The sequence below is a fragment of the Protomyctophum parallelum genome, assembly GCF_964188405.1.
Source record: "Protomyctophum parallelum genome assembly, chromosome: 7".
Lineage (NCBI taxonomy): Eukaryota > Metazoa > Chordata > Actinopteri > Myctophiformes > Myctophidae > Protomyctophum > Protomyctophum parallelum.
This window is the reverse complement of record NC_139705.1, coordinates 39713510-39736038: the sequence shown is the minus strand read 5'-3', so window position 1 is coordinate 39736038 and position 22529 is coordinate 39713510. Positions and strand designations below refer to the sequence as shown.

Genomic DNA, 22529 nt, shown 5'->3' with positions numbered 1-22529 from the left:
GGTTGCCTAAAAGACAACTGCAGGAATAAAAAGGACAGAAGACGGTCTATTACGACTACACTGCTTAATAAACAGTTACATAAATAGTTAATAGATGTACGTCAGAGGTCCGTCAGTGTCTTGTGATGGAATGCGTTTGAGCAGCGTTTTTCATTCTCTTCTTCGAATGATTTCAGTGATGTCCATAAAAGATGACGCTCATGCATGCTAGTAGCACTATATTCCTGCATGTTGCAAAGCAAATTAGCAGACAGTTTAACCACTTAAACCCTATGAACTTCACTGACCAAAGTCCCCCAGGACAATGTACTTATTTTTTCTCCTTTCCCCCCCCCCTCTAGCCGATTTCTAAGCTCACAACATACCGCGTTGCAACACGTTTTGACAATAAAACAAGTCGCTGAAAAGCAACCTAAAAAAATGCAAAGCAAAGTCATCTCACACCTAGAATCTCTGGAACTGCTTATTGGCTGCAGCTGCCTTGTTACTTGTGAGTTGAACCTCACCGTCTTGCTGAGGGACCTACTGTATTATGACATGCAGAAAAGGGACACCAGGGTTCAAGTGGTTAAAGTGAAGTCAGTGGTTCTCAAACGTCAGTGGTTCTCAAACGTTTTCATTTCAAGGACCCCCAGTTTTGTATAAATTAGGTGCCCATAACTCAGAGAGTACACTCTCAGAGTAACAGACCCGTAAGGGTCCATTTGGTTCCTAAATGTAGATGGGGCCCCCCCTGGAACCCTGTCAAGGACCCATGTCGGTCCCTGGACCCCACTTTGAGAACCACCGCGTTAAGTGAGCATTTCTCAGCCCCACCCCCGTAGAAATCCCAAAACATCCCTAACATACAGTACAGACGTTGATATGGATGGATTTCAACCTCATTGCAATGCAACTGATAACCATTAAAATGTAGCCTGTTTACATTCGAGGGAAAAACAAATCTACAGACTTGCGATTGGACGGATTATGGAATGACACATGAAATGTTCTTTTGTATGTGCACCGCCGTGGAAGCATGTTGGTCAAATCATTTCTGCTCCCGCCTCCAGATGATGACCATGCCGGTGGAATCGGCTGACGCCAGCAAACTCTCGTCGCAGTTGAAGCTGACGTCCAGCACCGGACCCCCGTGGCCCTGCAGCTTGTTCACGATGGCCTTGGCATTGCGCTCCACGTCAAAGAAGTACACACACGCGTCCTCACTGCCGGTCACTGTGCAAGAGAGATGATGAAGTCAATCACTGTGGGTGCAACAGTTAATCAAACTAATTTATTCTTTATTTATTCGATTACTTTAAATAATCAAAAATAGCTCAAATAGGCCCGGACCGCTGGGCACCTAGGCTCCAACGCAACCTAACAGCGTGTTGCAGGTTCGAGTCCCAATCTCGACGGCATTTGCTGCATGTCACTCCCCATTATCAGTCTCCCCATGTCCAATCTACTCACTGTATACTATCAATAAAGGTGCTGAGAGCTTGTAGATCTGCTATTTCTTATATTGTCAACGACCACTTACTGGCTGGATATTCAATGCTGATACTCGAGCGAGCTAAGCAAGCAACATTATTCACCCCAAGAAAGAAAGAAATCCCGGCGCTGATTGTGTTAAAAGTCATGTGCTTACCGACACAGGCTCCCTGTCTGAAAGACATGAGGGGGCAGAAGATGCTGTGGACGTGCTGGGAACCATGCTGGATGGGATAACTTCTCTTCAGCTGTAAAGTTCCTTCATTGTCCACCACTCTGCAATCCAATCCAACACAAGAGCATAAACACCAACAAAAATCACTTAGGGCCTATATACACGTCACATCGTGTTTGACCTTGTAGTTGTCATTTTGCCTACAATGACATGCCCAGAATAGAGACGCCCCTTTGAAAATGGTTCGTATATATACTTTTTCGCAAAAGTGTCATAAAACGCCATTATTGTTGGTTGTGCGAAAAGGATAATTTAGCCATGAAGGTCAATCTGAAATAACATAACGATGGCATACTGTATGTTGAAACACTTAACCACTTAAACCTGTATATACTTTTTCATACAACAAATAGAAAAAAAAGCCAATCTATACGCTCACACCGTTTTGCATTGCGACACGTTCTGTGAGCTATTGTCGCTATTTTTAAAGATTCTTTACAGTTTTAGCCTATAATGGCAAGCCCAAAATACGGAGACTGTGGTTAAAGTTGTTTAAAAACGAACATAGCTGGTGTGTGATAAATGCAGGCTGTGTGGACTGACCTATACAGCAGTAGTTTATTGACACAGGCGTTGACCAGCAGAGAGGGGTCTCTGGCCTCACGGCTGATCCAGGATCGAGCAGATATGCTGCAGATGGAGCTGCCTTCACTCACCACCAGGCGCTTGGCTTTGGTCAGCTTCCCTGTGGAGGAGAGAGGGACCATTACATCAACCTGGTGGTTCTCTCTCAAGTTTCAACCAGGGCCACAATTCAACTCACAAACGAAAATGACGCCGGCGCGATTAAATTCGTCATCGTGTCAGGCGCATTCGTATATGACTTAAGAGGTTTTCATAGGACAACTGTACCTGTGGCCATGTCGAACAGAAAGGAGAAGATGCTTCCCCTGTCATCGCCGGCCCAGAGGATCCTCCCCGGAGCATCGAAGGACAGAGACAACACTCTGCCTGTCAGCTTACTGGAACCTCCCTTCACCTTCTTACCCGTGGAGATGTTCACCACATGGAGGTGGTGCTTGCTGTTTCCCACCTGCAGGGGAGGGACATCCGCATCAACCACATTAACACTTTGACTCTGTTGTTTTGACTAGGGATATATAGAAATAAATATCTCGCTACAGTAATATATATTAGATAATCCAAAATGCCAATCATAAGATGTTTATCGTCGACATGGACTCTGTTTTCGAGTCCCATATTTTATAAAGTGAATTCAAACATATTGCACACTAACTGGCACTAGTGCAAGCCTCCCACAGGTTGTGTGTGAGCCAACAGACTGTCTTCCTGTATGCGTGGGGGTGTGGAGATCAAGCTGCTGTGATGAGCTCATAATGAATCATCTACAGTCAGTGGCACCTAAAACACAAGGAAGTTGGAACCAATTCTCTCTTCTTTGACTTCAGTATTTATGCAGCTTATGTGTCCCAATTTTAACCACTTTCACCTTGGCATCCCTATTTTGGGCATGTAGATATAATCGAATATTTTCTAACATTTTCCAACATCATCCAAACATTGCAGATCTACAAGACAACGCGTTGCATGTTTGTATTTTATATATTGCTTGTTCATTGTACAAATGTTCTGTTCATACAGTATGTGTTTTTCTTTTTTCTATCAAAAAGTTATTAGTATTATTATTATAATCATTATTTTATTTATTTGTTTGTTTATAGGTTAAATGTTCTCAAATAGAAATTAGATTTCCAAATGAAATCTAAGGTTTTTATACCTGTAATTGATTTAAAAATGTAGGTTTAATGTTTGTTTTTCCTTAGACAAACGCCATTGACAATGAACAGAGTCCAATGTTTGTTTTGTCACTAATATAACACAAACATTAGATGCCATTAACAATGAACAGAGTTTAATGTTTGTTTTGTCCATGTTTGTTTTGTCCTCAAAGATGATAAGAGCACCCCTTACTTCACACGGTTGTGATTATTTTTACTAAATGACGGACAGAATATCAGTAGCAGTCAGGTGGTCTAGGACTCAAACGGCTCCAAACATTTGCATCCGCTCGGATCTACGTAATATTATTATTATTACTATATATTTTATATCAAAGCTTACTCACCACAGTGAGGTTATTATTCATGGGCTGGAAGGTGCAGCACAGCAGCTCGCTGGACTCCGGGTCTCTGACCTCACGGATGCAACGGCCGTCTTCAGTATTCCAAATACGGAGCGTCCCATCAAGTGATGTGGACACTATGACGTCATTGCTGAGGGACCATGCAAAGTCTGTGACGGGACCGCCGTGGCCCTTCAGGATCACCTTCACGCTGGGTGGGGGCGGGGACAGAGTCATGATGGACAAGGTACCGTCCAATGAGCAGCATGCGAGCAGGTGCTTGTCATCGTTGGCGAACTGCAACCGTGGAACTAAGCAAGGAAAAGGGAGAAGACAACCGAAGGGATACTCAATGCATTCCAAATGGATTGTGCTTTAAAAATCCAATCATGGCGATGTCAAGAGCCCGACCCGAGCCCCTTTAACATCCATCATACATTTTAAGATAAATATTTCAAACGTGAGGTACTAAGTTGATCTACAGTTGGTGTACACAAGCCCCCCCCCCCTCCCCCCCCACACACACACCTGGCCATGGCCTCTTATAGACGGTTGGCCTCCTGCAGAGAGTCATGCTGTAAAAATAAGTTAGCTTACCGGCAGAGTCCACATGTTGGTCAAAGATGTGGTGCATGCCAGCAAAAGCATAATTCTCGCTCAGGGTCGTGTCCCCAGCCATGGCCCGGCTAGCCTCTGCCACCGAGGTGGGCACCAGGCTGCCCGGAGGCCTGCACAACACACATACACACACACACACACACACACACACACACAGAGAACAACAACGGCAGCATATAATCAGTACGATGAGTTATAACTGTGGCCTAGCAACATGATGAATATTCAAATATGATCTAATTATGAGGAGTTACTGTCAATAAATACAACAAAAAGCAACTGCTCAAAGCGCAGCAAATACATATTCTGGATGCAACTCCTCAAAGACAGCCAGAGATTGTATGGAAGCATGTCAGGGGCCGGCCAAAGTACCTCTCATCGTAGACGGCTCTGTTCATCTGGGCCTGAAGCTGGTAAGAACCTCGACTGACAGACCGACGGTGACCACGGGCACCCTGGGCACGAGGGTCCTCCTCGAAGTCCTGCTCAGAAAAAAGAAAGAAAGAACCTCATGGAATGAGTTTTAAGTTACCACTTTAAACTTAACCTGTGTTTTGGGCATGTCATTATAGGCGAAAACTTTCTCAAATGTTTTGAAAACAGCAGCTCTGGCCCAGATGGCTAGCGTAGCCGTCTGGGCACCTAGGCAGCTAATGCCGCCTGGTGTCACGGGTTCGACTCCCGATCCCTACAACCTTTGCTGCGTGCCATCTCCACCCCCCCCCCCCCCCATTTCCTAGGCAGAAAAGCCTAAAAAATATCTTTAAAAAAGAAAATAGCAGCTCTAAAAGCTCTGACTGAGCTCGTTGATTGGCTATTTTCAAAAACATATTGAATATTTTTGAGGCTGCTATTTGAGATAAAGAGTAAATTTGTATGCCCTATTTTTCCAAACTCTTGAGGGGAAAATAAAATCACAAAACCTTCACAATTTTGTGACACATTGTTGTCAAAACATTTTTCTAACATTTCTTTAATCTACAATGACATGCAAAAAAAAAGGCCTGGGTTTAAATGGTTATGTGAATGAAGACAAACCAACAACAACATATTGGGTAAGTGTGCACTGTGCACAGTGGTGGAAGAAGTTGTACTCTTATGATGTCTTACTTAAGTAAAAGAAGCAATACCACACCATAAAAATACTTTGTTACAAGTTACAGGCCAGTAGTGAAAATTTTAAGTACTAATTTAAAAATATATATATGTTTTTAAGACAAACCTTTTAGAAAATAGCTAAGCTTGTGAACTTTAGATCAGATATTTCCAAGTAGACAAAGTATTTATGTTAGTGTATGATATTTAATTATAATAATATAAAAAGTAACTTTTAACAGTAATGGAGTAAGTACAATATTTGCCTCTGAGATGTAGTGGAGCAGAAATAGCAGATCTACAAGCTCACATGTTGAAATCTGCTATTTCTATATAAAGTATGGAAAAATGGCCATACTCAAGTAAATTAAAAGGCAAAGCACCTCAAATCTGTACTTAAATACTCGAGTAAATGTACTTTATAATTTTCCACCACTGAGTGAGAGTGCACCAACATGCACTGTGGAGGTGACAGCCATACTCCAATAAACATGAACAATGCCTCAGGCTCTTTCAACCAAGCTGCTCAGATTCATGTGAGTGCAGAGCCAGCATGTGTGACACACACAGTGACAGCAAGTGGACATTGAAGTCCAGTTTGTGCACATGGCTCTCATGTCTCAATTAGCCTGTCTAGTCATTGTACTTTGTCAAACACAAATTGCATCAATGTGATTGTATTTGCATTTCTACACTCAGTTCCAGGTCTTTTAAGCCCAATTCTGACAAGTTTTACCCGAGGAGGTCCTATAACTGTACTGCAACTGTTACGTTATTACTTCAGTAATTCCAGATCAGCTATTTTCTATATTTTTGTGCGACAAAAATAGGGGTTAAGTGGTGAATCAGTGGCAGCTTACAGAGATATCTATTCACACAGTACTACTGCATTAGTATTACCAGAGGTCCGAAGAGATTCCCCAAAATAAAGTAGGTAATTCAGTCAGTACTGTAATTCTCATTTTTCAATCCGATAAAGATTACAGACATGGCAGACAGGATTAGAATCACTGAAGTAATTAGGGCTGAGCAATAATACCACTATATAATATTGTGATATTTAATTGTGTCCGTATAACCCGTATAGCCCGTATAGCCCTAATAACAAACACAGGTCCTCCTCAGGTAGATCTAATCAGGGCATTTGTTATCTCTCTCCCTCGTCTCCCTGGGGGTCTGACCTCCATGCGGTCCAGTGTGGTTCGGGAGCTGCGCACACTGCTGGCCCTGAAGCTGCTCTGTTCGGACAGCGGGCCGTAGCGCAGGGCCAGCAGCTGGCTGCGCAGCCTCAGGTACTGCCTGCGCAGACCCGGCTCAAAGCCACACTTGGCGTTCTCTCTGAGCAGCTGGCTGCGCCGCCGGATGTATTGCGTGCGGAACTGTGGGAACGTAGGCGTGCGGTAAGCATTGTACCTGCAGAGGGAGGGAGAAAAGTCACACATGCGCAAACGATAAATCACAACTGATCTATAAACAATTACAATCAGTTGAGAAGCGTCCAATGCTGCTGCCTGAGTGAGTCTCACCTTGCGTCCACTGCCAACACCTGCTGCCAAACGGCAGCCATTCCTCAAGCACTGTGGGGTAGACAGGAAGCCACTGCCAGGGGCAGATCCCTGTCAACAAATACAAAGCTGTCACACCCGAGGAGGATGATGTTGTCCATACTTATTATTACTTGCATTCTTATACGCGAGTGAGGTGTCTTCAGGTCATAGTGGTCCAATGCCACTATGACAGCACAATAGTGTCCCTATTTGAGATTTGGGAGAAGAAAAGAGTATGGGGGTCTCCCAGGTGTCTGTACATGCTGGTGGTCCCTTCATTTCCCCCTCTACACCAAACATCCTTGCCTATAGTATTATTAACGACGGCATTGCCATAATTAAAGAAGCCAACCTCTTTCTCATCAATATACCATGATCAGATCCAATTGAAACCTCTACCTCTATCTTACTTATGAATAACATCCTCTAGCTAGCACACCTGACTGACAACTGGCTTACTAGTGTAAATGTACATGTGGTGGTTGGTTAGACTGGTCTCTGTGACGGTATGTTGTTTAATATGCCATGTCCATACTTGACATATTAAATTTATGTCCTAATGGTACGGTTAGGCTAATATGTCACGTGTCCATACTTTGCACACTTTCAAGTGCTCATTTGTGAAGTCCCATGATGTGTTGTATATAATGTATATACAGTAGGCTAGGTCATGCATCTGCTGACAACTCCTGGCATGTTCATGATATCTGTAATAACTGTATTGTTACTGTATATCGTCATTATGATCCGTTTTTATCTGTGACCCATAGAGAGACGTTTATTCTCATTGCCTATGTAGCATTTAGTTCACCTGTGAATAAGTCATGTCAAGTTCTATTTCATGATGACATATACATAACACAACATAGTTACAAGATGTTCACAAGACATGCCACAACATAACGTAAAACGACATAGCACAAGATATAAGAAGAACCATTTGTAACACAGAGATAGGCATCCTGTAACAAGAGATGTAACCAGAGCAAAGGGAAGGCCAGCGGACAGCTAACACAAATAGCCACACACATATTAGCCTACTCCTTCCGTATGCATAAACCAACGACCACATTTCTTAACGTTTTCACGAACATTTTCCTCATTTGATATGTTGACATGCTGGTGCAGAATAAACGTGGCTCAGAAGCACGGTGACAGGATGTCACAGCGCGACAACAGCATCCACAAATGAAGCATTAAATGACACACTCACCTTCCTTTAGCATTTCTCCATCGCTTGATTTTTTTTCTCTGACAGCCAGATCACGTGACACAGGCAGGAAGTAAAGCAAGCGACCGCTCTCTCCGCTGCGCTGATGTGCAAATCATGGGGATTGACAGAGGACAGTGCAAATTATGATCCACATACTTTATAGCTCAGTAAAAATAATGTGTGCCAAAGGTGGCGTTTCACTGTTTCCATTACCGTTTTTAAATATTATTGTTGATATTATTATACAATCTCCATCCCATTCTATTCCGCCCACAGAAAATAATAATAATGTAGGCCTACATTAATAACCTGGATTTTTCACATCTATGATGAATTGAACAATTGGACCCTCCTCTCACTGTTTGTTAACAGTTTTTGTATTGAGTTGTACGTGCTTGAAATGTACTGTAGCCTATTGAGTGTACTCAATGTTCTCCTATAGCGGTTTTATTGTCTGACTTCTGTCTATTGTGCTTTTGTTCTTGTTATACAGTACATTTCCGTCCTCTCACTGTCCCTGTATTTTATCTGTATTCTAATGTTTAAGATTTGCATGTTCAATATGATTGTTTTTTCTTTACACAAACAAAAACAACTATGAATGTATACATGCCTGGAGAAGCCACTTGCAAGCCCCTGGATGGTTTTTAGGCTTTCTCCTTCACATTTTTATTGACCTTGTGTATCATTTCCGAAATGTTTTTGTATGTGAAAATAAACAAACAAACAAATTCTGCAAACTGTTAATAAATACTTCAATCAATCAATCAATATTTTTCCCATCACGTTTCTATAAGTTACCATTGTAGGCCTACATGAGCGTGCACTGCACACACAAATTCTTACACTATAGGTCCAGGATGACCTGTTTTTTCAACAAAACATAGTCTACTGTTATCAACACGTACATTAAAGGAAAATGCACTGTTAATATTAGTTAATTAATTCATCAATCAATTTGTTAATCGGTGTGCACCAAATGGACCGTCATGTTAATGGACCCTTCATGTCAAGGACCCCCAAAAGGATTTAGCCACATCTGAAAAGATGTGTTTCTAAATTATTCAGATTGTTGCTCTTCTGAATTTCTTTGTGGAAAATAAGTGTGGCATCATGACATGTCAGCTTGTAGTTCGGCTATTATTTTGAGTTGGCAAAATATTCAATAAAAGGAAGTCTCCAGGTGCACACTCAGAAGTCAAAACGGCATCATCTATTTTATTATTTTTTATATATCAAGGTTTTGGTCATAGACCTTCTTCATCAATCATTTGCTAAATGTAAAATAGGGTTAAAGTGGGGTAAACTGATTGTGATGGACTAATTCTGGGGACCCCTTAGAACCTCTTGGAGGACCGCTGGGGGGGTCCCTGGGCGGCTGGGCCCCACTTTGAGAACAACCGCATGAGTAAAGTCAGTTACCGGTATATTAACACTCAGGAGGATTAATGAATAACCTGATGACAATGTTTTCTTGTGTGGTGAACAATGGACAATGCTGCGTTCTAGTGGCTCTACAATGGTGGGATTATAAAGGCCAGGTGGTTTCGCGTGGCTCAGCAGCCCAGTGGCTGCAGCTGACGGGGCTCTTTTCTTTTCGGTGACGCTTTCCCGAAGGGGCCCTGGTGACACGTCCATTCACAAGCCAGGGCCATAAATGTACGGGTTGAACACCACATTAAGCACTGCATTTTCAAAAGAAGCACTGACTTAGGAGCACAGCCAAAATGCCAGGAACAAAAGGTAAAAATAAATAAAAATAAATGTGTTAAATGTTCATTTCAGTGCCTCTGTTACTGTAGGTCCTACAGGTATGGACTATGGAACATATATGGCTATAGGATTTGTTTTCTTCGAGTTAAGACTTCATATAAATTAAATGAAATATTTCCATAAATAACCTCAAAGGCTGTCACTTGAACCTAAATAAAAAAGAGGCAATTACATTTTATTAAAGAAATGCATTCATTTGAGATGCATTTTGTTTCAATGTGATAAATCTGTATTCTTAATTTACAGGTAATAAATCGGACAAGAAGTCAGCTACCAAGGTACGAGAATTGGTTTCTCCACCATGCCAAAGCCATCTACATAATATGGTTTCTTTCAACCTGTGAATAATAGGATTAAAAATAATAATTATTGTCATTCTATTTCCTCAGCAACCTCAGAGTCCTAAGGAGAGCAGAGAGCAGCCGAAGAAAGTTGATCAGAAAGGAGATGACAACAAAAAGCAAGGAGGTAAGCATTTTTAGAGGCACAACTAAATCTGTATAATCATAAAAACCCATAAAACATCAAAATATTTATTCATGTGTATCTCTGCGAGGAGAATCACAAAGAGAAGAATTGCTGAGCTTTGCTGTGTGTCCCCTCCTGTGAAGCTATCTATGTGTGTTTCCATCCCCTCGCAGGACAGCCGAAGGGAGAGAAGCAATAACTTCCAGGCGTTTGTGAAGATGGCTTTGGAGACGCTGCTGGGTTCCTGCCGCCGCAACAAGCACGGGGGCCCTCGGGGCAGGCAGGGCTGAGTGCAACAACTCTTCTCGTCACACACCTCCCCTGCATGGGCCTGTGGAGAGGTCTGGAGTCACATTTATACTCCGTACTATGACAGTGTTGCTTGCCTAAAAATCTGGTTCTCAATGTTTTTTTTTTTCTTTTTTAAATTTCAAGTAGGCCCTACATCCCCCGTTTAGTATGCATAGACCACAGACTCCCAATAAATATTTGTACACACTCGGGAGTTAATTTGGTTCCTAACTTCCTACCAATGAATATTTTAGCTGGGGACCCCACTTTGAGAACCACTGGCTTGGTCAACAAGCTATGGTAATTCTTTTTGGCAAGCGACAGCCTCAGTAAATGGACTATAAAGAAACATCTGCTACCCTCTCACACAGAGGCAGAGAGAGAACCTGTTCTGCATCCACTCCCCCATTCCCTTTCCCCTCCCCTCCCCTCTGCTCGGCTTGTCGGATGCCCCGCAACGGATGCGAGGTCAAACAAACAAGGCCAAACAAACTGAACACTGTCACTTCTTATTCACCCCTTTTCTTTGACTTAACCCTTTTCTCCCTTGAACTCTTTAACTTCCATGACAATGATGACACGATTGACTGTCAAACAATTCATAACGTTCTTGTTGTAAATAAATAACAATTGCAATTTAAATAAACAAGTATTTCTTACAGCAGTCCAGTATATGTACAATATGATCTGTGTTCTCGCACCTGATATCGGACTGATGGTTACCACCTTAAATTAAATGAAGGTGCCAAATCAATTTTCAGGTAAAAAATTTATAAAAAATGGATCACTCTCAACAGCTACACATTTACAGGAAGCATGATTAAATCATTTCAAATGGGTACAGTAGATTACTACATTTCATGTATTTTAAGATCAATGCTACATGTTCTATGCAGCACAAGTATAAAAAGAAAACATTTCACATACAAGGTGTATTCAGTGTCTTTTAGCTTGTGTCATTTTTCTCGTATTGGTGAATTACATAAAAGTATCATTATTCAAAGCAATATCAGTATAATCGTCAAAACACAATGCTGAATCGTTCAGGTTCAAAATCACATGGAATGGTATCTTGAATTTGCTATTTGAAATCGGAAGTATGGCTTAAATATATCTACTCTATAACAATGCATGAAATATTCTGATTATAAACTTGTATTTGTAATATTAAAGTGTGTTTCAGTATTTCAAAAGCTCAAATAACATCTCTAAACAAAATACAATTTTAGGATCACCGAAGAACATACCACCACCCATTCCAAAGTAAAACACCATCATTAGCATTTAAAATTTATAAATAGTTATACATTTATATTAATTTCTTAAAATTACAATTAAAATCTATAACATTTCCACCTCAATATCCGTACACTGTGCTAGTTTCACTCCAAAGTAAAGTGTTTGTATTCCTTATCCATGCTCACGAGGTGAGCTAAATCTAAATGCACAACTGACACTTGAGTCAAATTAACCACTTGAACCTATAGCATCCCTATTCTGAGGTGAACATTCGCCTCACGACACCCTGTGAGCTTGCAGATCGGCTATTTTTGGCAAATAGAGATTTTGGAAGAAAAAGCAGTATAGTATAGCCTAGTATAGACCCCTTAAGTGGTTAAAAAACTTAAACTCACCAGAATTTGTATATGGTTTAAGTGGTTAATGACAACCGTACTTGAGGGCATGACAGAGTGCCTGATGGCCACCATGCTGTTAGCTACTGATTGCGACTCGCAGTGAGACATCTTTCTGGTGCTGACAACTCGGCGAGTTGACGTCACAGATCAAAGGATGTAATGGGGAGGCAATTATTTAAAATGTATCAAAAATAGTCCACAGTGGGTTGTTGTTATATTAATACTGTAGATAGAATATGATTATCCTGAGCGCTGCATGTTTGTGTAGAGGTGTTGCTTTACTGTGGTGTATACTATGTAGGGTGGCTCCAGTCTCTTGGTATAAGGTCACAGTGCAGGTGTGGAGAGCCAGTCTCAAATACAGTATCTCTTCATTATTGCTTCCTTCGCTTTTCTCTCGGTCTCTCAGAAACTAGAGGATCAGACGATACAATACCCAGCTTCCAAACGTGAGCCAGTGGCTCGTCCAGCTGAGCTCTGACCACTTCTGAATGGTGTGATGCGTTACATCGTCCTGTCGGGAGAGATATATGTGTATTATTTCGTTGCTGTTGTGCAGAAAATTGTATCTCCACGCTTCAACTGTTTCATTTTTTGTAAATTAATCATTATCAACCTTCGACTGTTGCCAAGATAATAAATTAATGCCCTGCTACATTATACAAATGTCACAAAATGTCTACAAGCTTGACACGGTGCGTTGAGTTTGTAGATCTGCTATTTTCTAAAAAGTCAGAAGTATTGAAAAGTATTAACAAGACCTTACACTGGACTTAACAGTTAACACAGGTTATTTTTCTCCAGTTTCTGAAAAGTAACAGTTTTGAACATACAAGCTTTCCCACCCGACAGCGACAACATACAGTAATAATAATAATTTATGTAAGCTTGGAAAGCCAGCTCAATTGCAGAACTCTTCAGTCTATAGCAGGCCCTAAAAATATCCAGGCTGAGGTTACATTCTGTCACAGGACGTTACCATGTCACATACTGTACTGTCAAGTGTCCTACTGGATGTGAGTGCCATGCCACCGTATATAAATATAGACTCATATCGTCACTGTAGGGTAGAAACCTCCAGATGAAAGAACCTGTGTTCCAATCGATCCAATGTAGTTATTTATTCACAAGCTCTTGTTAATACTTTACATTTATTAAAAATGTACCGGTATATAATAAAACCGGCTGTGTGGCGACCTCACCTCATCCTCGTCAATATAGTCAACGCTGGAAGTGAACACAGAGCCCAGGTACGTCAGGTGGAGGATTGCCAAGGCGCTGAACACTGTATTTATCACGTACACCCACAGTGTCTGCAGAAACAGGGAATTATAGTTAAGATCAATTATAGTTAAGAAAAATAGTTAAGATCAACTCAGCAGTACGTATGGTGCACTGCTTTCTTTTAGAATTATTATTATTATTTTCTCCTCCCCACTGCTTTTCAAGTGAAAATAAACAATCTATTCATCTTTCTATTGAGCCGATAGATAATTAGAGTTTTTTCTTCCTGTGATTGACAGTCTGGTAGTAGAAATTTGAAGGCAAGATGATTTGATAATATATTCTGCATGTATTCAGACAGACAACAGCAAAGATCACTGCTAATGAATGAAAGTCAAGACAATATAGTATCTTAAAGAAAACAAAAGGAAAGAGAAGAGAAGAGACCAACACACATTACCTTTTTGTTCCGGTGTGTGCAGTTTGGTTGGCAATTCTTTGACAGTACACATGCATCAAATATGGCTGCAAGCCTCTTTCGGAATACTGAAAAAGAGTACACCATTGCAGAAGAGCATTAAAATAAAGCTACACAAATCATTTATTTTACATCCATAAAATGTAAACTCGCCCAGACTGCTGGGCGAGTACTGTCGCTTTTGCATGGGATCAACTTTGATCAAAAAATGTAACAATGAAAAACCGGTATGGCCAGGGTTCATTGGCCAGATTCGCATGTCTTATTGACTGTTGGTAGGGCGACACACATTTTGGTGGCATAGGAGCGAAATTAGGAATCTTGATTCTTGTTCTTTGGTTGACTTTTTTTATTACGTTGGTGGCCATTTTATCACCGGAAAGATTTGCCTCCAGGATGGAACCTATAGGTAATTTCATCTTTTCGTGTGATAATATTGTCACTCACTCTAACCAAGAAGCCATCTGCCTTGTTGAGATTACTATTTGATCCAAAGAGAATGGATTCCGTTTTTCCCAGGTGTAAAGATAGTTTGTTATCAGCAAGCCAGGTACAGATTCTACCGAGTTCAGAGCTGAGGGCCTTTTCAACCTGCAGTTTGTTCCTGTCCAAGATCAGCAGTGCTGAGTCATCTGCGAACAGGAACAAGTTGCAGTCACAAGCTGATGTCATTTACATATATTAGGAACAGTAAAGGCCTGTATGCTTCCTTGTGGAACGCCACAGCTCACTGGGAGGGGGAAGGGGGGCAGTGTTCTGTTCACCTCCACCATCTGTTCTCTCCCCTCCAGGGAGGATTGCATCCAGCTCACTGATGTGCAGACGGACGGGTTTGGCAGGTTTTCATAGTAAACTGCGACCTTTGGTCTCAACAATACTGTTTGGAATGGAGTGGACATTAAACAGACACTTACCATGCTCAACGTATGTGATGAACCCAAGAGACAGCAGCACCGCTCCCAGATGGAAACTCAAACCCTACCCAACGCAAAACACACAGAAGAGCCACAATAAATTAAAGGACATTTTGGTGGTGCACATACTGTACACGTGTACCAAGTAGTACTACAATATTATGGAACACAAAAGGACTGGAGCAATGGTGTCTGTTTAGACATGAAGCTCACGTGTAGCAACGCGCTGGCTGTGTAGGTCACAAGGATAGCCGAGAAGGTACCGAATTTGAGGGCGCTCTTGAAAACATCTGTGAAAGGAGACAATTCTGGTTTGCTTCGCCTTGTCTATTTAAAGAGTAAATTGTAATTTCCTTCATAGTGGAAAAAGAATGCAAAACACTCCACATAGCATTACAATTAAAAGATGAAGAGTCACTGATTTCTAACTTGAACAATATCACTCTATTGTAATGTATTGAAATGTGTGTGAAAGATATCTCTAGTCTACATAAGATGACACATTTCAATTTGTCATCTTATATACAGTAGGTGACAGAGACTTCCCATGCATGGCATTTTAGAGGACAGCATAAGAAAGCATTATGTCAGATTTTCATATGGCTGCAACAGTAATCGATTTAATCACTTATATTCCATCGCTAAGAATATCAATAGTTGCAGCCCTAGTCCTCCGTCACAGTAGAACGACAGGATTCATCATTAAAAATCAGCAACTTTGCCCTTCAACTCTCCCAACTCACAGGTGTGGAGAAAGCGAGACATGGGTACATTCCAGGAGGTCACCACCTCCACCATCGACCTGGGGAACTCGATATTCAGAGGTTTGGCTACAGTCATATCCCTGGAATACAAAAGAGAGGTGTTATGAAGGGTTAGTGGAAAATTAAATTCACTTTTCTTTGTTGCAGCATTTAAATCTCATTCTGACCATTTGAGGTTTTCTTTCTCTTCCGTGAAGCCGGCCCCAGCCAGAGTGGTGGTCGTCTCACTCAAGTAACCGACAAAGTAGTTACTGAAGTGGAAAGAGACTGCATTCTCATAAGACAACAGCCACCTGCAGATACAGAAATAATGCACAAAATTTAAAACTCAGCAGAAACACAACTGAATTAATAGCATATACACCACTGTGAAATGTTAGAGTTGACTTTTGTCAAACATACCTGGCAATAGAACCTCTGAGAAGCAAATGTACAGAAGAGAAAGGATTTTGAGTTAGATCTCACCAGTTACACACACTTTTTCATAGAAATCATCACTGTTGGGCGGAAACCTTGTTTTGTATTACTTTTCAGAAAAAGGAACAATGCGTTATAATGGATGAAATGTAGCTATTATTTAATCATAAGCTTTTGTTAATACTTTTTATTTTGTCTTTTCCCATTTCCCATTTTGTCACATTCACAGCTGGTAAACATGAGATGTACACGCAGTGGCGAGGACAACCATTTGCTGAATACAAACACTCAATAGTGGCTTATGTTGTGTGGCAAGGTGTTGTTTAATCAATGAACTAACCTGATCTTCCTTCTCTTTTTGCTGTGGTCATATAGCATGTAATAGGAAGAAAAACAACAAAACACAAATTAAACAAACACCACTTGAAGGAGCAAGACCTGCCACATTAACATCTCTTGTTCTAATTCCTTAGTTATTTGAGATATTATTACCAAAAGTTAATGATGTAGCTAACTAATCAATCTCAGTTTCATGAAGATCTATTGGCAAGTTATTTCACCCACAGTTAAGCATGATTTATACTCGTACAACGGATGAATAGCTGATGTAAAGCACACACAACATATTGCATCTGCAACTCATTGTGAGCATGTAGATAAGGCTATTTTCGGGAAGCGACACCGAAGTACGTCAGAGCATTTAGGCCTCACACAGGAGGAGCGCCACACAGGCTAGGCAAGAAAACAATCAAAGCTGTAGATAATAACCAGGATTTTTGAATTGCTGTGATCCATTTACCTTCGCAGCAGCTTGTCTCCAAAGATAGGTATGAAGTATGGGAACAGGTAGGGGGCAACACAGTTGGAGATAACCAGACAGACCTGGCTCTTCACCCAGCAAATGGACACTTTCCACAACCACGACAAGCTCTGGCCCGGGGGAAAGACAGAAAGAAATTTAAAAAAAGAGGTGCCAACCCACATGTGTATAGATTTGTTTTAAATCATTCTCAACCAGGTCTGCTCTGCCTCCCAAAACATGATGCTTACCAGCTTACGTCCTTCTAATGCCTCTTTGTAACTGTTGAAACTGATCCAAGGACCAAAGATGACTGTACCCACAAAGTAAACGTAGCCCATGAACTCGACAGGCGAGGGCACACTGGTCACCACACCTCTGTCCAAATCAAAGGCGAGAGAGATGGCTTTCATGGCAACCACCATCTGGGAACCTGGGAGGAAGAACACCCATTAGGGTTCAGAATATTGACCACATTGCACAATAGATCCATCAGCGTAGATGGAAATCTGAGGTAAGCAGAATTGCATTGTACGGCCAGAACTCAATGCTGTAAATCTTAAAGTTTCAACCTGGCATCCCTATTTTGTGTATGTCAATAGGTGTAAATGTTACATTATAAAAGAAATACCTAAAATAGCTGATCTACAAGCATGGCTTCAACGTATTGTGAGCTTGAATTTGGCTATCGAATCTATCACATTGCTGTGTGACTCACTATAGGACTTAAGTGGTTACTCTGTTGCACGATGGTGTTATTTGTCTGAAATCTGTTATTTTCGGCAAGCAACACCGTTGTATATGAATTAGGCTTAAGTGCCTCCAGAACTGAGCCTACCTCTCATTTTGTGCCAGGTGGTCGTGTCCATCATGTGAAGCTCTCTGAACAAATGAAACAAAAACAATTATTTCAGTTTGGATAAAGCCTTCACCACAATCCAGCACAACGGCTTTGATTTATCAATAGCCTCCACTGCAGACAGAGAACTGATCTCTATTCCAGTAGCTCCCAACCCAACCATGATTTATTTTTACACCTGACAAAGCTGAGACCACTCAACCCGGGCCCACATACACACGCATGCACACACCCAGACATTTTTACCACTTCATCTCCATAGGCTACTGATGACAAACAAAAATAGCCGACACAAGCTCACAAAGAAGTCGCATTGCAACATACTGTATTGTGAGCTTATAGATCTGCAATCTTTGAACCTATTTGAAGCCTGGCCCCCGAACCCAGGCTGAGAAACATATAGCTCCAGACAGTGGACTGGCACTCAGACACCAGGGCTCTCTCACCCCAGCAGGAGGTAGATGAGGACTGTGATGGAGAGGAAGGTGCCGCGGATGCTGGAATGACGGCACAGGAACAGGATGAGGTAGCAGAGCAGGCTGAGGAGGACCACCCAGATCATGTGCAGCTCGAAGAACAGGTAGAGCGCGTAGAAGCCCCCCGCCACGGTGCTCAGGTGTTTCAAGAAAGGCGGGAGGCCTGTTTGAGGTGAGAGACAAATAATCAGTGATGGAAGAAGAACACACATTTATTTACTATATGTAAACGTATTAATACCCTGTTGTAGAAATATAATCTGTTACAAGTTCGATATTAAAAATGCACTCAGATAAAAGTACCAAAGTAATGCACTTAAAGTGCCAAAGGTAAAATTACTCATTATGCAGAGGGTCCCATTTCACAGGTTTTAATTAAAAGTATAAAGATCCTTTGAAAATAGCAAACCACCACGCTGGCGTCCAAAAATAAATCTTTAAAAGAAGAAAATAGCAGGTCTACAAGCCTACAAGCAAGTAACTAGTTACTAAAGTTTTCAAATTATTATAGAGGTGTAAAAGTACAACATTTGCCTTTAAGATGTAGTGGAATAGAAGTATAAAGTAGTGGATCTTACTCAACATCCAGAGGAGCCGGCACACCAGGCAGATGAGGAGCAGCTGCCATACCTGCTCCAAGCCCTGCTGGGCTGTAGGCAGCAGGCAGCCCTGGGCCAGCTCCTGGAAGAACTCCTGTCGACTGAATGCTCCCATCACTCCACTTAAAGAAAAGAGCAGAGAAACAGGACACAATTATGTTCAGTGAATTCACGTTTGAATTATCCCAGCAAGAGGGAGAGCGTTGGATGACAGCAAAAGATCCTGCACTTTTGCTGTCATCCAACAAAAGTGCGGGATCTGAGTAAATGGCATGAACCCTGCAACAAACAACTTTAATAATAATAATAATATTTAGACCCCTTAGTTTAAAAAAAAAAATCTCCTTATAGAGAATATACAAGAGAATATAAAAAAATCACACAGACCTGTCTCACATGACTATAAAGATAATGTGTACCAATTTGCGTAATATTTGGTTAAATCTGAATAAGTCTGCCTCCTATTGGTGCTATAAAAGGCAGATTGAAAAAATGCAGGGCAGACGTTTTTCCTTGGCCTCTAGGGATTGTGCATACAAACTTTTACTCAGATCCGTGCGTTTAAAGACACAACTGGGTCACCATGAGGCTGATTTGAAAAATGTCAAGTGGCATTTCTTTTTTCCTTTTGGGAATGTGTGTGCACAGTTTCACTGCAATCGGACACTGTTATTTGCGGCAGTTTGTTCTAAACAGGCCAGTCGTGCAAACTTTAGATGTCAATCATATATAGCCAATCAGAATGGAATATGAAAGATCAAAGATATGGTGGCGCTATAACAGGCCGTTCTGGAAAAATTGGGGCAGAGGTTCGTGGTTGGCATATACAGGGAGTGAATACGTGTGTGCACAGTTTGGCATCGACCAGGTTAACAGGCCGGAGATTAGCTGTACTGTACACACGGACGGCGGGGACACATGGACGGACGGACATACACAGATGGACAGGGTGCAAAACATACTCTCTAACATACTCGGTGGAGACAATAAGTGCTATAAAATGCTAAGGATAGCAGGGAAACATCAAACCCATAGCATCTGTTATGTTATGTCATGTGTGTAGCCTATATATTATCAAACAATATGACTATAGCTATAACATAACATAATATAAAGCAACTGACAACACATCTTCTAGTATAGGCTTCATATTAGCATTGATAATAGGCTTATAATAGGTGAAAATCACATTACAAAAATCACTAGGATGTGGTCAAATAATCTTACAGTAATAATAATACACTGTAGGCATGATGTAGACCATATGCCACAAAAAACACCCTGCATTACGCCTCAGACTCAGAAAAAGCACTGAACCGATTAATTTCATCTTATATGTCATATGTGTCCTTTCTATGAGGCATGTTCTCTCCGCAATGCAGTCGACCCAGCAGCTGTCGTGGACGTTTCTGTGATCACAGTTGCACGATAAACCGTAGCGATCATGCCGGTTAACTTGAAATAGATTGGCGTGCACTGCAGCCCAAACCTATAGGCTACAGATGGCTACTGATCATTTTGATAGGCTAAGTGCTTGCTGTGCTTGATTAACCTAGTCGGCAGGATTTATCGTTTTGCCATCAACATATATACTTGAGCTTAATTAACAGGTTAGTCCATCGCGTGAATGTGTCCCTTTACTCGCATCCAAAAAAAGAACTACAAGCTAACAGCGCGTCGACGCGTTGTTAGCTTGTAGGTCAGTTCTTTTTGGCGACACCGTCGGACTACGAACTAAAAATGTAAGCGAATGGTTAGCGAGCAGCAAACCCCCCATCCTCCACTTAACTAACTGACCACCACGGACAGCGGCTTGCTAACTTACCCTCTCAAAGAAGCGTTTTGGTATTCCGTTAAGCAGCACGACTAGCCTGCTGCCTTACCTGGTTTATTATTATAAGTCCCTTATAATAAACCGCACAGTGCTGCTGGAGCCTGGAGACGTCTGTCTGTGTTTCATGCACACTCGGTTCGGTCCAGCTGATGCTTATCTGGATGTGGATGGATGAGCACCATTCACACAGCAGCATCAGGACCAGTGGACCGCTGGAGAGACACGCACCATTAGCCAATCCTCTGTCTTGGATTCGATGACGGTGCTGTGGGGGATCCGACAGTGGCAGCCTCGTGCGCCAATCATAATCATTTACCGGTGTTCATTTTCTGACTCCCGTCAGAATCCAACTCCCCTTCACGTGAACGCGCATGCATGTTTTCTTTTTAAGTTCCGCCAGCAGATGGCGCCAGATAACCTATTTATATTACCTCTGCAAGTCTTCATGTAGTTAGCCTAGTGAAGGAAGGACAGAGAGAGAGAGAGAGAGAGAGAGAGAGAGAGAGAGAGAGAGAGAGAGAGAGAGAGAGACACAGACAGACAGACAGACAGACAGACAGACAGACAGACAGACAGACAGACAGACAGACAGACAGACAGACAGACAGACAGACAGACAGACAGACAGACAGACAGACAGACAGACAGACAGACAGACAGGATCAACATATGGAATGTCAGAATAGGTCAGCTCCGTATGGAGATCTACGGGTGGCAGCGGGGGCAGTGTCTTGAGTGTACATGCATGGTTTGATGATGGCCCAGGTAGGGCTGGGCCTTAATTTTCGGGCCTGTTGAGAACTAATTTTCCCTGTAGTCATCAATTAAAAAGACACTGACAGAGTCAGGTTAGGTTCAACTTACCCGCTGGCAAATCTTACCCCGTTCTCCCATACCCCTACAGTGTTATTGTTTTCTGACAACAATTTTGTAACAACACAAATGTCAAGAGGCGAACAACTCTCAAAAAATTCTCAGATTTTATTTTTAATATTAGGCTAATACTAGTACTAGGCTACTACTAAACATGCTTATAGGACAGGAGTCACAGGATTTCCTAGTGGCGAAAAAAAAAACTCAGATTACAGGATTTAGCTCTGTGCTGCCTATGCTATGGACCAGAGCTACTGTACACAAAGTGTACAGTAAGGGCAGGACTAAGTAAAGTAAAGTGACTGCATGTGTTCTCAGCCACAACCGATAGATGTCAGTGTTGTTTAATGTGAGAAATTGAAACCACACTTCCCTCTATTAAAGAACGAAATCCACTTCAACACCCAGTAGTACTGTAGTAGCCTATCGTTTTTCACAAGAGAACTATTTTATACAGCATGAAACAAAGCAATATAACCATTATGGGTTTGTAGTATCGATTTGGCCTACCAGGATGGAAGGCCTACTGGTAAGCTCCTCTGACAAATTTTCTTATATTATTTCTTATTCTTTTGCTTCATAATTTTCTTATGCAAGGAAGACTAGCTGTCTCACAGTCTCAAGAGTCACAATCAAGGATTTATGAGAGTTTGTCTCTTATGATAAACACCCAATATGACCCTCAGGGCTGAGCTGAGATTTATTACAATGTTATTTTAAGTAAGCCTTAAGCGCTACTGGGACTCACTCACTTCTCATGGACTGAACTCCAGATTCAAGGTTGGAAATTGATCTGACATGCATGCTGCTTCCGAGGGTTTTAATCAATATAATTTCATTTTCACCCACATGTCCACGG

The 22529-nt window shown here is 41.6% G+C and overlaps 2 protein-coding genes across 2 annotated transcripts; both read right to left on the bottom strand.

Moving 5' to 3' along the window:
- Window positions 1-331: 331 nt before the first annotated feature.
- wdr13 (WD repeat domain 13) lies at window positions 332-8299 on the bottom strand. Its single transcript, XM_083768943.1, has 10 exons — window positions 8265-8299; window positions 7031-7120; window positions 6686-6917; window positions 4782-4891; window positions 4389-4519; window positions 3795-4102; window positions 2561-2741; window positions 2252-2393; window positions 1631-1749; window positions 332-1215 (listed from the first exon to the last, which is right to left on the bottom strand). Exons 2-10 carry the CDS (start codon window positions 7069-7071, stop codon window positions 1031-1033), a joined length of 1449 nt encoding a protein of 482 aa, XP_083625069.1. The 5' UTR covers window positions 7072-7120; window positions 8265-8299; the 3' UTR covers window positions 332-1030.
- A 3636-nt stretch (window positions 8300-11935) lies between these two features.
- Window positions 11936-20851, bottom strand: LOC310861483 (protein-serine O-palmitoleoyltransferase porcupine-like). The gene is made up of 15 exons (XM_083768944.1): window positions 20789-20851; window positions 18943-19085; window positions 18335-18527; window positions 17868-17911; window positions 17281-17462; window positions 17030-17160; window positions 16571-16591; window positions 16216-16230; window positions 15981-16106; window positions 15793-15893; window positions 15263-15339; window positions 15050-15113; window positions 14118-14203; window positions 13636-13746; window positions 11936-12947 (listed from the first exon to the last, which is right to left on the bottom strand). The coding sequence occupies exons 2-15, from the start codon at window positions 19076-19078 to the stop codon at window positions 12846-12848; spliced, it is 1389 nt and encodes a 462-aa protein (XP_083625070.1). The 5' UTR covers window positions 19079-19085; window positions 20789-20851; the 3' UTR covers window positions 11936-12845.
- Between the last annotated feature and the right edge of the window lie 1678 nt (window positions 20852-22529).